The following is a 16902-nucleotide window of genomic DNA, read 5'->3' as shown; positions in this document are numbered from 1 at the left end:
ATTTAGTCAGCCAGAGACCACTGACATTGGCTTTAATTTCAGAGAAGTAAATGTCGAAAAAGAGTGGTCCAAGGACTGATCCCTGAAGGATTCCACTTGTGACTGGCCTCTTTGTAGAGGTGGACTCCCCAATTCTAACTTCCTGTGTCCTGTCTGGGAGTCAGTTGGCTATCTACCGGGTGACATAAGGGTTTGTATCTAATTTCTTGAGTTTGTCAACAATGCCCGAGTGGGTTATTGTGTCAAATGCCCTGGCCAGGTCAAGGCAGGTAGTATGAACCATTTTGCCCTCATCCACTGCTTTGGTGACCTTCACAAAGAGGTCCACCAGGTTGAATACGCATGATCTGCCCTTGACAAAACCAAACTGGGTTGGGTCCAGTGTCTGGAGGTTTACTATATCACGATTGCTCATTTTCATGATAATTCCTTCCATGGCTTTTCATATAAGACTAGTGAGACTTATGGGTCTGTAGTTTCCAGGGTCTGTAGATGGCCCACCTTTGTGCAGAGGGATGACTGTTGCTGTTCTCCATTTATGAAGCACAAAGCCTGCTTGGAAGCTAAAGTTAAACAGCAATTCCAGAGGCCCTGATAGGTCGTGTTTCATGCTATTTAGATGGCATCATGGGATACTGTCTGGGCCCATTGATGCAGTGTTTTTGGCCTTAGAGAGAACATTAAGGACCTGTTCCCTAGTGATAGCAAGGGGAGTTATATTTGATGGTATTTCCTGAGGGAAGGTTGAGGGGGGAGAGAGGGGTAAAGCTGGAGCATGAAGATAAGCAAATTAACTCTGAATATATACCTCATGCTAATGAACTACTCACAGGAACATAATCTCACAATACATTACCTTGATGGCTTTCAGCAAATCAGATATAAAACTTCTTTCACAAAATGGAGTCCTCATCCTTCTTTCCTCCATCACATACACCACTCCTTTTTCTCTTCCTACATCATAGCTTTCTACCCCAACACCACAGCTAACACCCTCCTCTACTTTCTTCCTGTTCTTTGCCTTCTTCTACCTTCTTCCCACTCCTGCTCTCTAGTAGTATGCATGTCATATATATTACTAATAGAACAGTCACGCTCCTGTGATTAAAACCAACAATAAAATTGATAATGTGAATACAGTACTTTAGTATACTTTTTCCTCACCTACAAGTACAATTTATATGTCTACATACATGTCATTAATATGTCTTAACGAACAAACCAGCAGTCCAACCGTCTCAATTAAAATGTTGATTATTAAGAGACAAAGCTTTCAAGTTATCAAAACTTTTCCTCACTGTAATTCAAACTTTTATCTGTTTTGAACATTAATTTGTCTTACTCAGTGATTAAGCTACATGTTATTTCTCTCATGCTATCATAGTACAGAAATCTCCTTTTATCAAAAGGGCTTTGGACTGTATCAATTATAATTGTAAATATATTATTAATATTATGACTGGAGTTTTTTCTTTTTTTATCATCTGGGTTATGCTAAATAGAAGCTCTTAGATCAGTCACACTATTCCAAGCAATAAATGGAAATAAACAGACTTGCTGTTGAATCACAATGATCACATTGAATCTAGACCTCAAAGCAGATTAAGCCATATCTTCAGCGTCTGTGTTTTATTTACTTGCTATCTAGACTGTGGTGTTAGTGGATTTCCAGTGCTGTGCAAAGAACTCAGTCTTAAGGTGCTTAAGATAAGTCACTCCAACCATTTAAGATTGATAGTTGGCATCTGTGTTCATGGGGCTGTAGCAGCAGCAAGCATACTTCCAGGCTTCCAACAGAACATATTCAAAAGCCGTTTCCAAATGGGTGGTTACAAGGGGCCTGATGGTTTTGCACCCTATAGCATGTACCTGGGTAAAAGGCCAGGAAAGACTTCATAAGCCAAAGGGACTTCATAATGGAGATGCCATTTCATGAAGAGTTTGAAGAACCCGGGGGGCTCAGACATCTTGTCCATCTCATTAATAAGACCCACATCATCACCAGACTCATTAGAGGAGCCTATGAGGGTCCCCTTCAAAACATCTAAAACCCATAAGATCTAAATTCATAACATCAAAACCAGAACATCTAAAACCCAAAACATCTAAAGCCCATAACATCAAATTTCATAACATCTACAATGTGCATCACAACATCAAACACTACAAATCACATAAAAATAACATCCCATCCATATACAACACCACCAAACTACCAAACACACTTTTTACTATGTTTCTGCCGGGGGGGCAAGCCCCCCTGCACCCAAGCCCCCCACACCCCCCGTAAATTATATATACCAACTCCGAGATCACACTACAGTGGGAAAAAGTTAATTTCCTAACCCTACTGTATCATGATCACCATAAAGAATGTACACATAATGTCTATATCACTTACCTGTATGACCAAAAAACACATACAGAATGACAAAATAAACACTATATAAAGAGTATAAATTCCTTCACTATATAAATAATAACTACAGAAATAAAAACTACATCTCATAGTGATACCACAATATTAACAGATTAAACTATAATACTTACAGATTTGATGATACACTATTATATATTATACATTTTAGATGTCATGAAATTCGATGTTATGAGTTTTAGATGTTATGGATTTTAGATGTTTTGGTCTTGATGTTATGAATTTAGATGTTATGGGTTTTAGATGTTTTGAAGCGAACCCGCCTATGGGGCATGGAGCCCTATACACTCCAACAACCTCATTAACAGAATTGTACAAGGGTTCATGCAAATATGTGATTAGCATTTGCTAGGTACACTGAAGAGCAAACATCATGGGAAGACGCCTAAGCTGCCTTAAAATGAGACTCCCAAAGTGAAATCTCTTGATTTAAGCAGCCACCAAAGAGAAATGAATCACTGATTATTTATTTTTTTTTTTTTTGCTTCTGGGACATGTACATTGGTATATGCTCTCTTAATGCCCCCTGTTCAAAAATAGCTATCCAAACCCTACTGGGTTTCAAGCAGATGTCTTTAAAGAAGAAGCCTTGGCCCAAAGTATCTGCTCCTTCCCAAAATCCAGCAGGCGACCATAGGTTCAAGCCAGTGAGAGGAGATATGCCTCTAGCACCTCCAGGTGACTGGGACCTATGCTTCTTCTTCTCTTCTCTGGTACTAGAACACAAGATTAGAATGGAATGGAGGTCCCTGATAATCAGAGGCAATCCACATCCTTTCAAACTCTTGGAGTCCTCAGAAAATGCTGCCATATGTCAGAAAGGAATAGCAGCAGCAAATCATCTGAGTAAAGTCCCACTGAGGAAGCTCTTGGATACTCATTAGAGAGAACCTCTCCCAGCATTCCCATAAGGTATCTTCTTCTGCCATCTCTACTACACAATTTGAACAAATTTAAACAGTCAACGAAGACAAAGAAAATGGGCAGGTAAACATGGGCTCTTTTACCAGAGACAGCATGCTTTGAGACCCAAACTGTATAAACAGCAAACAAACAAACTGACTAACTAAAAAGATAGATAGATAGATAGATAGATAGATAGACAGACAGATGGATGGATGGATGGTGGGTGTGGAGGATAAGTGTGGCTTTTGTAATCAACTTAAGTGTGAATGTATCTGAGCAGAACAGCTTCTAAAACAAAGATGGTAAATTTTCATTGGCAGCAAGATAATGACAACCCAAAAGAACCATCAAGATGGTCCTTGTTAGATAATCAAATTTCAGTTTGGTGAAATGACATACAACTGTTAGAACAGTGAATTAGGACATTTCTATCCATTAATTTCCTAACACATTCATCCTGCTGAGTGGCACAGCAGTAGCAAGCTAAGTAAGGACAAAGTACACTTTCTTATCCAAAGCATCAGTCTTTAGCTTATTCCTAGGGATCTACATCTTCATTGGGATGTGTCCAAAGGCATCCTCACTTGGTGTTCAAACCAATTAATCAGACTTATCTCAATCCAGAGAAGCAGTGGCCCTACTCTGAGATCCTTCTTAATTACTGAGCTCCAAACTCTGTCAGACAGAGTGAGCCAGCAACCCCTTGCAAAAGAAATGAATTTCAACAATTTGTGTCTATGTTCCAATCCTCTCAATCATCACCAAAATTTTATGACAATAAGTTATGATAAAGACAGATACTGACCTGAAATCGGAGAACTTTGTCCTATCAGTCAGCATTTACTTCACTGTCACCATGAGTGTGGAGAAATGCCTGCAGTAATACTGCAAACACACCAAACTGTTGGTCAGTCTCTCAATTTCTTCCATTCTCACTCGGCAAGCAAAACCTAAGGTTGCCACCTTTCCACATGCCCAAAGTCAGATATTTCTTACAGAAATACAAGATTTTGCAAGACAAAGTATACATGTAGCAAACACAAAAGACTTGTTTTCACTTAATTACCAAATGATGTCTCAGTGCTACAGAAATGTTCTTTATACTATCACATACTTTCATATTAAGGTGTTTCAGATTATCTTGTATTAGTTTTTCGGCAATATTTAAATACTGAAATCATTTTCCTCATGAAATATCAGGACATTTGCCATTTTTCCTGTATCTTTTTTCCAGGACATAGTTACTTGAATCAGGATAGTCATGCAAAAAGATAGACCGGTAGTAACCCCATAAAATACTTAAATTCATCCATTTGAGAAGGATGCCTCTCTCTCATCTAATGAGTGCAATTCACTCTTTTCAAAGTTAGAAAAGCATGACTTCAGAATGAAAATCAGCACCTCCGGTTCAGATCACTTACACTCAGCAGTGAACCATTCCAGTGCAAGCCAGAGAGTACAGTCATTTGAGGCTAAGAGTGCAACACTACCTGCAAGCAAAGATGCAACCTTCATAACACTCTTCAAATGTCAACTTCATCTTGCAGTCTTAAACATAATGGTAGACAAGACACAACCTTAAAATGTCCATCTTGACAATGCAAAGAAAGTGGATACTACAAGCTCCTTCTTAGTAAATACAGGGACAAAATGGTACTCAAACTGCTCTAGGACTCAATTTTACTGTGATGTCTCCCACAAAATACTCTGGTTATACCATCGTAAAACCTACTAAGAATAATGTGAACCATAATAGCAAATTCTCATACCTCCTCCAGTATCGATAAAAAGACAAAAATTGCATATAGTGTTCCATCTGTATTGCTCTCTAAATCAGTGTGTCATCTAGCACCTTGGTGTAGACTTTCCCAGGAAGGATGAAGATGGGGTACAAAAGGTGAATATTCCCCATTTGTTTTTATACTGACACCACCATCCTGGTTTGTCACGTGAGAGGTTCTGCCCTCATCTTCCATGCAACACTGAAAGGGTGCATTAACAAGCGGTCTGAAAAGGATCCACAGACAAACACTTCTGGTTAACCCTCATCCAGTTCCACAACCATGTCACCTCAAAGCTGTTCAATTACAACAATGCAAACTAAGGCAATCTCACCAGTTGCTTCTAGCATTGCCTCTACAATGCAAGTCATGTTATACAGATTCAGGATTTAGAGTGTTTCTTCAACTTCCCAATAATGTTTCAATTGAAGTCAGCATTTTCTATGCTTGAATAGCACAAACAATGTCCCCTTCCTATCAAATTATCATTTGGTTTGCCAAAATCTCCCCGAACCCATCTGAAATTCAGTCTACATCACCTTGCTAAACTTATTCTATATACACAGGCATTTACTTCAGCAGCTGCCATAGCCACTACCTTTCAGGCTCATTACACTGTACCAAATGTTGAGACACTCCCCCCTTAACAGTAAACGGGAAGTCTCTTTTTTTAAATTGATGGCTTCCTCCAAAGTTTTGCTCACCTGCGAGTTCTTAGATTACTACCATGATAAGTATTAAGCACCTCTGAACCAGAGTTCTTTGCTGTTCCATCAGTTACTGAGATAATGAAAATAATCCAATCAGACTCCACATCTCTGCTCTCACCATGTATATAGGAGAAACTCTTCCAGAGGTGGATGTTAGACTATCCCACACAGCAACATCTACTAGGCAATTGTAGGAAATCCTCACTATATATCTGGATTTCCAGCTGCCATCTGTAGGACATCCTCACTACATATTTGGATTTCCAGCTGTCATATTAACTATCTGACCCAACTCACCACAAGTGGTTATCAGATGACAGCTCAGCACTTTTCCTGGACATGTCCAAAAAATATAGCCTCAGGTCTGATGACATGATTCACTGTCAGCTGTTTACCCAGTATGCTATGATATCAAATACAAATATGATATATAATACATAACGGTTACAAAAAAAAAATCTATGACTTGCCCAACAACAATTCATCAACAGAGTTCAGCTACTAAACCATTCCTCTAAATCTTTTCCACTTAAGTCATGTCCTGCAATCCTCACAACCATATGAAGTCTCACAGCAAACATGCAAGTCAGCAGCTAGAACCTCTTTCAAGTACCACTCCCTCAATCAAAAAGGAGGCTAAACACTATGCTGCTAGACACACATTCAGAATGACATAGGCTTCTGTTTTATGATCTGTAATCATACTGAGGAAAACATTTTGTCCAGTGACACAAATTCTACATTAAGGTATCAACTTGGGGGCTTCTGAGTAACCATAATAATTGTGGCTCCTGAGAGGAAAGTCTGAGTAGCAGAAAGTCTACTCTAATAAAAAAAAATCATGTTTCAAACATATTATTTGGTGTTGAGCCAAAACCCAGCTATGTCTATCTGGTACTTTTGTTCTTCCTATAAAAACTTTGCCTCCCTCTTCATCAGTAAAGAGGCATTTTAACATCCTAAGAGCCAATTTCCAGTACCAGACAATGTCCAGCATGCTAAAAACACACACTGCCTTCCTTTGAATTTTCATAAATTTTATTGGCTTCCTGCTCCAGTACCCTCACAATATTTAAAATGTTGTGCCTACTTGAAATTTCTAATTATGTGATGCTCCTAGTTATCAGCCTGATGTTTAATACATAGTAAATAAACTAAGATCTGCAGCAGAAAGAAATGACATAGCATGGCAAAATCAATTAAAAAAAACATAATAGTGTATACACAAGTTAAATGAAAATGAACATAAAAATATATGTTGGGAACCGGTCTGCCAAAGGAGGAAGTTTCCAAGCACAAAGAAGTTCAGGTCCTGGGTAAGGATGGAGGAGCCAGGCATTACTGAACTGTTTATTAAAACAACACAAGTGTACACAGTTAAATACACACAGTCACAAAGGACAGTTTTTGTTCTTTTTCTCTGTTTTAAAATTAAATCCCACTATTCAGGCTTGTATTTAATATTTTAGAATTACAGATAAACAAAGAACACAAAAATGCATTTTTATTCCGAAAGAAATGAGTCTACTGACAGTACCCACACAGCATGAAAGTTAAAAGAGAAGACTATACACAATTCTTATGCGTTCAAACTCTATTAATGTCTGTGAATAACTATGGCAAACAGTAGTAAGGGAAATTCTGACCTTTATGTACAATATAAATACTGACACAAGGTAGCTACTAAATCATTAATAAAAGCTCTTATAAATAAAAGGTAAAACTACCATGTTAAGATCTGGCATAACAAAACATCAGCCTGGCTCCTACCCTTGGAAATTTTCCAAGCCTCAAATAAAATTTGAATATACCTAATTAAAACTTATTAAGCTTTAAATTGTCTGCACTTTCTGGCATGCTCATCAACATATTTCTAAGTACCAAAAAAATCCTTTCACTCACTTACCCAGTCATCCCGCTCACTACCAAAACCTGATGCTTATTCAATAGATCCAATATGTTTTCTTTTTCTTGCCATGCTGGGAGCATCTGCCTTTCTTCCAACATTGACTGGTACCTCCTGGAAGACTAACATTCCAGCACATAATTAATGAATTATTTTTAAAAAGATTTCAAGTTTTACTTTAAAAGGATCAAGTCTGTTATATATAATTATTAGTAATGCATCTGAGTGGTTAATGGCAATGAGTTACAAACCTGCAATACTGTAACATGTTTTAAGTGAGGGGTGCAGTCCAAAATAACCAGTGCTAAAACATCTCCTCACCTTCATCTGAAGTAAGTAATTTTGTCAGCCCCCTGCTCAGGAGATCATGTTTAGAGTGGAATCAATGAAAGGCAGCTCATCAGTAAAGGTTAAGGGGTTTGCAATTAGAAATAAAACATTAGGTGTATTAAAACATGAATGAAAATTACAGCTACATGTTAATAGTCTTGCACGCCTTGCAATGAAGGAGCAAAGAATTGAGTATGTACCATACTTTTTAAGAATCTTTCACTGGTTAGCATATGTCCCCAAAGAAAACCACAAACATGGCACCCCCAATTTTATACTTCTATAATGAACCTCAAGAATGCTGCATCATTAACAACTCACAGTTTTCCTAGTCAGCAATGGCGTTTGACTGAAAGGGCAACTTCAGATGAAAATAGTTACCTGAGGCACTCACTCTAACACAATGCTTGACAGTGACTCCTGTAGTACATTTATATTAATCATACTACTTTTGCACTTTTTAGGTCGATCTAATTCTTTTCAACACACTAGTTAACAAAGAGAGCAAGACGATCTGCAAGAGGAGGTCTTTACTTGACTGATATGTCTAGTTGTAGATGTTGGGTAGTTGAAGATTCTGTACTGCAGCTCCTTTAAAGTTTCAGTTTTAAGTTTTGAGTCTCAATTTGAAGGTTATTTTTTTACTCACTTGCTGATTAGTAGCAAATGGTGTTAATTACTTGTACCCTCTAACTGGATACTCAAAACAAGCAATTCAGCTAGCTTAAACTGAGAGCGGGTTTGGTGTTTGCTTCACTAATATCTTTTGGTGGAAGATGCAGTCTTATAATGAGGGATCAGTCCAACAGAAACAGACTTCTGTATCACAGATGTCAATGTCTGAGGATGAAAATTGCACACAGAGACTGCAGTGTGAATGCAAATACAGCCTATCTGGAGTACCATATGGAGCCAGGAGATCTAAGAAAAATGTTTCCTCCAGAAGTGATAATACACAGGCCCTAACCAACGGATCATCTGGTTGCTGGTTGGCAGGAATACAGACAAAGGGATATCTTGTGCAGTCTAATAGAGAGAGAGAGAGAGAGAGAGAGAATGAGCTTAATAAAGAAAAGGAATGATAAAGAAGGTATTAACATCTTCACCCTCACTTAAACAGCAAAGCTTATCTAGGGTGCGCATCTTACTTAAGGCACAAATAAAACAGAGTTGCTGAGAATGCAATTCTTTACTCCTTTTGAACAGGAGCAATGAATCTACTTACTGATACTACTGTCAGTCTTTTCTGGCTGCTTCACATTTATTAAGATTGATGTAATTGTTCTCTGGTTTTCAATTGCAATATGATGCAAAATGGATAGTCAGTTTTATTCAGTGCTTCTATTTCTTACTGTTTGGGTGCTGAAGAGAGTGGTGTCATATAGCAGTTCCTGAACTATGACAGGGTTCTAGTTATTCAGTGTCTGTTATATATTCAACAAGTGGCTCAACATATTGTTATTCAGTTGTTATTCAGTTGAACTAAATGCTGTTTTTTTTTATCTAAAGGTAAATGAAAATCTATGTGTAAACGTTATTCAATAATTAGTGAATGGTTAACTGCATACTCCCCAGATCTTTCTGCGATTCTTGCTGTAAATACATGCATAGAACAGACTGACCATCATCAAGATAAATTTTTAGGCTACAGAAACTTCTTCTCAAATGCCTTGAAGGACTCTTAACCATAGGAAGCTCTGTTAGAGATTTTATGATTTGCAGAATGTAGTAAACAGATAAAAGGAGGACCAAATCATAACAGCAAAAACTATCTATTTGAAGACATTCCTCAGACAAGTAGCAGTCATCACAATGGGTCTTGTGAAAGGGTGCTCAACAACACCCCCAAGGATCGTACAGTGTATCTGTTGACTATCATGACAATCATACATTTATTTAACTAGAAAAGCCATTAAGCACAGCTATTTCTTTTCAGAACGGACTTAAGAGCAACTATCTGGTTAAATGACTTATCCAAAGGGGTGCAGTAATGATTAGCTGGCAACATACTTGCTAAAATATCATCTGTTGACGCCATCACTTCATCAGACTTTTAACTGAATATGAGAACTACGAAACATCTCGTCAACTCAAAATTGCTGCATCTTATAAACATAACCAGCTTTACTGATTTCAGCTGACATTAGCCATTCAGGGTCATCTTAATCAGATCCAGATAAATAACACAGCTTTCAAATTGTCCAGTCCCAACACTTAGGCCACATACATCCACAATCTTTACATTTGCTCCCCTTAAACACTTATAATGGCGTACATATACTTTCCTTACCACCTTATACCTACAAGCATAGGTTCATAGGTAGGTGCTAGGCTATCTGCCCAAGGGCATTTATAAGCCTAGCCAGAGTGTGTCAGCTTTCGCCGCCCCATTGATTAATTAACTGATCCTCTGTCAAGCAGAGCCAATGAAGTGATCCCAGGGGTGTATTGTCTGCTACCCATCCACTCGTCAAGGTTTCTCTTGAAGAGTGTTAGTGAGGGGCTCTGCCTAATGTAGTTTGGAATTTTGTTCCAAAGCATGGGGAGTCTCTGTGACAGGAATCTATCCCTCCAGTGCATTCTATTTACTGTTGTGGCGAGGTTTAGTGCACTACAGCGCGTGGCTCGCAGTGACTTGGATTTCTTTAGGTGGAGCATGTCCATCAATTCTGAGTTGGACATGGCTTTGTAAGTCAGGCAGAGATCACCTATGAGTAAGCGATATGTCACTGAGTACAGCCAGAGTTGTTCCAGTCAGCTGCATAGGACATATGTTTGAGGCCAGTAATCCTCTTGGTGAGGTACTTTTGTGGTCTTTCCAGCTGTTGGAAGTGTCTTGTGAGGTACATCCTAAATGGGGCATTGTACTCTATGATGGGTCTGATGAGTGATGAGTAGAGGGGCACTATAACCTCTTCATTTCTAGATGCAAACCCTTTGATGGGCCACATAGAAGGATTTCCCAACTACTTTGGCAATATGATTGTCAAAGGAGAGATTACTATCTACCTGGGTCCCCAGATCTCTTATTACCTCTTTTGTATTAAGGGGGCTGCCAACTATGCGGTAATTCGTGGGTGTTTTGTTTTTCCCAAACGGGATGACTATGCATTTTTTTGGCATTTAGCTTGAGGCCATGACACCAGGTGTCCGTCTCAGTAAGGCCCTTTTGGAGGATGTCCGTGCCAGCTGGACAGTCAATTATGGCTCCCAGTTTGCAGTCATCAGCAAACATGGTTAGCCATAGTCCTCCTGTGTTTGCCTGTACTTCTGAGAAGTATATGCCGAACAGTAGGGGTCCCAAGACCTAGCCTTGTGGGACACCGCTTGTGACTGGTTTAGCATAGGACCTGGAGCCTTCTATTCTTGCCGTGTGAGTTCTGTCTGTAAGCTAGTTGGCAACCCATCTCGTGACATAGGGGTTTATGTTCAGGCTGGTGAGTTTTTCTGTAACACCTGAGTGGGGAATGGTGACGAAAGCCTTGGCGAGGTCAAGGTAGGCTGTGTGAACCACCTTTCCATCATCTATGGTCTTGGTGACTGTCTCGAATAAGTCAACCAGGTTTAGTAGGTATGATCTGCCCTTAACAAAGCTGAACTGTGTCGGATCAAGTGTTTGGAGGTTCCCAATGTCTTTGTTAATGAGTTCCATGATGATGCGCTCCATAGCCTTGCAGACCAGGCTAGTCAGGCTTATGGGGCAATAGTTACCAGGGTCAGTTGTGGCCCCTCCTTTGTGGAGAGGAATAAATGTGCTGTGCACCATTCTATGGGCACATAGCCTGTGGAGAGGCTGAGGTTGAACAGCATGTTTAGGTGGGGGGTTAGTTTGTTCAGTAGTTCGTGCAAGACACAGCCTAGGACACCATCTGGCCCCATTGACGCTGTGTTTTTGGCTTTTGAAAGGGCTGTTTTCACCTGTGCGTCTGTGATTTCTGGGACACTACACTTTTCCGGTATTGTTGTGGGCCCTTTTGGGGGGTGAGAGGGGGGTGACGTTTGCACTGAATCTATCTGCCAGGATGTTGGCAATATCAGTAGGTTCAGTATATTTTGTGCTATTTTGCACTAGTTCAGTGCATATCTGCGAGTTGCCACTTAGATTCTTAACATAGCTAAAGAAGGCTTTGTGGCTATCTTTTGAATCCTTGGCTATTTTTCTTTCGAAGTTAGCCTTGGATGATTTCATGATGGACCTTAGTTTCTTACTGATACTGATCAGGGATGTCTTTCCTTCTTGGGATTTGCTTTTTTTATGAACTAGTTTCCTCCTTCTGTTGCCTGTTTATGGCAGGGGTCCACCAAACTGGTTCCCTTCACTCAGAGGAGTGAGTCTTGGTTTTGCTAGGGATGGCACGATCCATGCATCCTTGCAGGTGCTTATAGAGTGCATTTGCAAAGGTTTCTGCATTTTGGGCAGCATTATCCTTTAGTGTGGGGGCTGTGAAACTTACCACCTCTGTCTTAAGTAAGGTGATGTTTGCTTTAGAAAAGTTTTTTTTACTGTGGGTTCCTTAGCTGGGGGTGGTGGGGGGAGGGTATGGACATCCAGAGTGATTAGTTTATGGTCTGATCTAACCAGTGACGGGCTGACCTCCAGTGTGGAACACTTGTCGCCCATGTTTGTGATGACTAGGTCCAATATGTTTTCACCTCTGGTAGGGGAGTTTACCAGCTGATCCAGGGCATTTGAGTTGATGAATTCCAGGAAGCGCTGGGCCTGGGAGTTTGTACTCAACTAGTTTTCCCAGTGAATGACAGGGTAATTGAAATCGCCCAATATCAGGGTGTTTGGTAGGACCTTCACGTTTTCCAGTGTCTCCAGAAAGGTAGAGTGGTGGTCCTGGGTCATGGAGGGTGATCTGTAGCAGGCCACAATTTGCATTTCAGATTTGCCCGATGTTAGTTGCACATGGCTGATCTCAGGAGGTATCATGCTGTGCCACTAACCTAGAGGTGTAGATATCCTTGATAAATATGGATACACCCCCTCCCTTTGTGTTTCGGTCCATGTTCTGTGGCCGAAACGTGTGGTATGAGTTGTAGCCCGGTAGCGCTGGGCTGCTCTCTGGAGCCTTGAACCAGGTTTCAGTTACTGCACAAATGTCGACGTTCTCCATACTGAGGAGTGCTTCGAGTGCATGCATTTTGATATTTAAACTCGTGGTGTTGAGTAGCATAATCCTCAGTTTTTTGTTAATTGTGCTGTTTACGGAGGGGGGTTTGACTTTTGAGCCTTGCCTAAAAAAGGCACTATGGTGGCAGTAAGAGCCATGGCCAGTATTCAAAGCCTAGGGGTGACAGGTGCAAGCCATCTCTTGCAAAGCAAAGCGGCTTGTTGAGCATGTCGTCCCCGGCTGACAGACACTGGATCCCCTTTGAATGACACCAGAAGCTTAGCCAATTGTTGAAATTGATCATTTTTTCTTTATAATGAGGTATAATTCTTGGTGAGGACAGGATGCTACTCAGGGTCACGGTCATACCAGCCTGGGCTACATAATCAGAGAGCTCTTCCATGTCTCTTTTCATGTAGTCCAGGGAGGTACATCTCAGGTCATTCACACTAACGCATAGTCATCTAAACCAGCTGAAATCAAGTACCACAAAATAATGTCAATGCATAAAACCATGAGAGCATGTATGGTGCTTCCTTATCACCTTCTGATGCACGCTCTACCAGCTACCCAGCAAGACAATGTCTGGCTTGTTGCCACAGGACAACTTAATGCTGAAATGTATATTCTATTCTCTTGCATCACTCACAACCTTTGTATTAAATCATCTCTTTTTATGCATATAAATGCATCCTTCACATAATATATTCTTCTAAATGGTGTTGTTGCTACAGTATAGTAACTCATATTTCTAAAATTATGTACACCAAGTATTTATATATGTGCCACTTTAACAAAGTGCACTCAGAGACAATCAGACTCAGGTCTATCTCCTACACGAAGCAGGCATCCTCCTCATCATAATACTCAACCATGCATGACCTCTTGAAGTAATAAATCAAACCCATTTTCTCAAGTATGTCATATTTTTCATTGTCAGACTGCCTTTTGCCCCTACTCCCTTCTGCAAAATTTGTCAGCGTAAGCAACAGCAGGAAACACAGCAAAATGTAAAACAAAACAGCAAGGCTAATCTCAGAAAATGTCAGATTACTCAAATACCATCTAGACATCTACCCCCACCCCAGATTCATAATAATCATTAATTTCACTTTAAGTGCCCTTTCAGGGCAGGATCACTAAGAGGCTTTCACTAAAATATGCAGCCAGACAAAAATGGTACCAATTTGCATTATTTCTAAATGACACTACTCTAACTACAATTATAGCTATGTTCCAACTAATAAAAATAATATTGCAGACCCATGCACAACCCTGAACTACAAGTCAGTTACAAATGAATGCATCAATCCCTAAACAGTATGTGCTAATCAGAGTGAAAGTACCATCAGTAAGTCTGCATATGATAACTCAATATATCTATGAAATATGGCATTACAATATGACTCATTCTATTAAGTTCACCTGCTTTCCCTTAAAATTCCTGACAGGTGTATTAATCGATCTTTATCTGTGGCTCTGCATATTTTCAATCAGTTCATTTACTCTCATATTTGTGAATCAGTGATCCCAATTCCATCCCTTACTCTCATATTTGTGAATCAGTGATCCCAATTCCATCCCTTACTCTCATATTTGTGAATCAGTGATCCCAATTCCATCCCTTACTCTCATATTTGTGAATCAGTGATCCCAATTCCATCCCATACATATACAATCCCTTCATTAAACCTACTTTGATATATTATGGAAACACAGCAAAAATATTTTGTGTGTATATGGCTAACGATACATCCTTTCTTTAACATTTACTTATCAAGTTACTTAATGCATAAGGGGCTTTATACTATGTATACACAGACCCCATATCCTTGAATCATATACATATAAAACACTGCAAAACATTACTTGGCTTTCTTGGAGGACTCCTCTAATCCAATATTAACTCTTATCTTTGAGCAATAGACTCTTCTGCATTGCTGGACCCCATGCACTCAGTCATTTAATGTTCCTTATCAATTAAAATTTAATTATACAAGTCCTTAACAAACTGGGTTTAAACACAATGTTGTGTTACTAACAATCTATGTATGAACTAACATATATAATTCATAACATTTTCTTACTAATGGCTGGTCTTGTGCCATACAGTGATTAAAGCCCTGGCTGTGTCGCAATTGACCCATGTTCAAATAGTGGCAAGGTTGCTTGAGGGAGTAGGTGTGTAGTAAAAGACCAGTTCCAGCTCACCCACCCTTGGGGGGGGGGGGCAGCACAGCTCTCTGCACTGGTGACACCTTTATGAGTACAGCTGTATCACCTGTAGCAATGAGCCTGGTTAGCACATGCATTCAGGGATGCACCACTTACAAGGGTGTTAGCATACGTGACAATATGCACGAGCCCCTTGCAAGTAGCAACTGTGGAGCTTGCAGGCTGTTAAAAGGAGGGATTAGGTGTGTAGTGGAGGAGGATCAGGACATCCTGATATGAGGATGATGGCCCCTGGTCCACTCAACTCTTGCCTGGCAGAAACAAATGCTCTAGTGGACTTTTGCTTTTAGGGAATGAATGAGTCAGTTGGGAAAGTAGGGAGAGAGGATCAGTGTGGGCTCTGCCAAAGACTACTGCCCCGTAGTCTTGGCTCTCTAGCCAAAGTACTGGAAAAACTTATGCATGACAAAAATCATTCTGTTTATCACCCAGTATGATGTTCTTTCAGATAAGCAGAAATGCTTCAGACCTAAAATACACCACTACCACCACTGCTATACCTTCCCTTACTGATGAGATTTTTTTCAAACATAGGGAAGGGTAAAACAATAGGCAAAATATTTATTGCACTAAAAAGAGCTTTAAAATTTGCCAACCATAACATTTTAATGGCAAAACTCAAAACATGTAATTTCTCTGATGAAGTCTGTTCCCGGTTCCAAAACTATCTTCTCAAAAGAACCTTCATCATATCATCCAACAACCCACTTCTACTCCATTCATTCACTACCATTGGTGTAACACAAGGCTCTATACTAGGTCTGCTCTTATTCTTTCTGTTTATTAATTACCTCCCACACGATCTAGCCACACTTTGCTGTAGTCTTTATGCGGATGATGTAGTCTTCAGATCTTCCAATTCACAAAAACAAATAAAATCCTCACTACAAAATGACAATAAATTCTTCAGGAACTGGTTTCACCATAGTAAATTATGTCTCAAAACCAAAAAATTTAGAATCATGGTTTTTAGCACCAGCAGCTATGCGCGCTCTGCCTCTCCACCAATCACTATAGTATATCCAAATCACCAGCATCCTTCAGTAGTCATACAGCAAAGAAACCTGGAGGTAATTTTTAACCAAACAATCATTTCAACCCCATACTTAGCAGTAACTCATTTTTACCCCATTCTCAGCAATAATTTAATGAAGTCCACTTAGCTCAACTTAGGGCAGCCTAAAAAATAGCTCACCTTCTTACAAAGGATGTAAGACAAGCCAGTGCAATCAATGTTCTCAACTTTAATATTCCGATACCATCATTACACTAAAAGCCTTACAAAATTTACAAATGCCCAAAAAAAAAAAAAAAAAAAAAAAAAAAATGAAAACAAAGTTTTCAGGTTCTTCCCCCAAGCCCTCACTATCAGCAGCACTGGTCCACTATGAATAAATCAGAATGGCTTTCTCAAAGGTAGAGCTACTTTCCTTCTTAACATTCTCATGTACAAACTATATGACCACTACTGCCCTCCACT

General features: G+C 39.6%; 1 protein-coding gene across 4 annotated transcripts in view; it reads right to left on the bottom strand.

The window, feature by feature from the left end:
- DHX57 (DExH-box helicase 57) overlaps positions 1 to 16902 on the bottom strand; it is a 2066546-nt gene that overhangs the window by 1675668 nt on the left and 373976 nt on the right. For all 4 annotated transcript variants that reach the window (XM_044057412.1, XM_044057439.1, XM_044057430.1 and 1 more), the window contains exon 7: positions 7741 to 7862. In XM_044057412.1, coding sequence (XP_043913347.1) covers positions 7741 to 7862 — 122 coding nt within the window. The remainder of the gene's footprint in view (positions 1 to 7740; positions 7863 to 16902) is intronic.

The sequence above is a fragment of the Protopterus annectens genome, chromosome 1.part2 (genome assembly GCF_019279795.1).
Source record: "Protopterus annectens isolate FY-2018-M chromosome 1.part2, PAN1.0, whole genome shotgun sequence".
Taxonomy (NCBI): Eukaryota; Metazoa; Chordata; order Ceratodontiformes; family Protopteridae; genus Protopterus; species Protopterus annectens.
The sequence above is the reverse complement of the archived record's forward strand: the minus strand, read 5'-3'. Positions and strand labels throughout refer to the sequence as shown.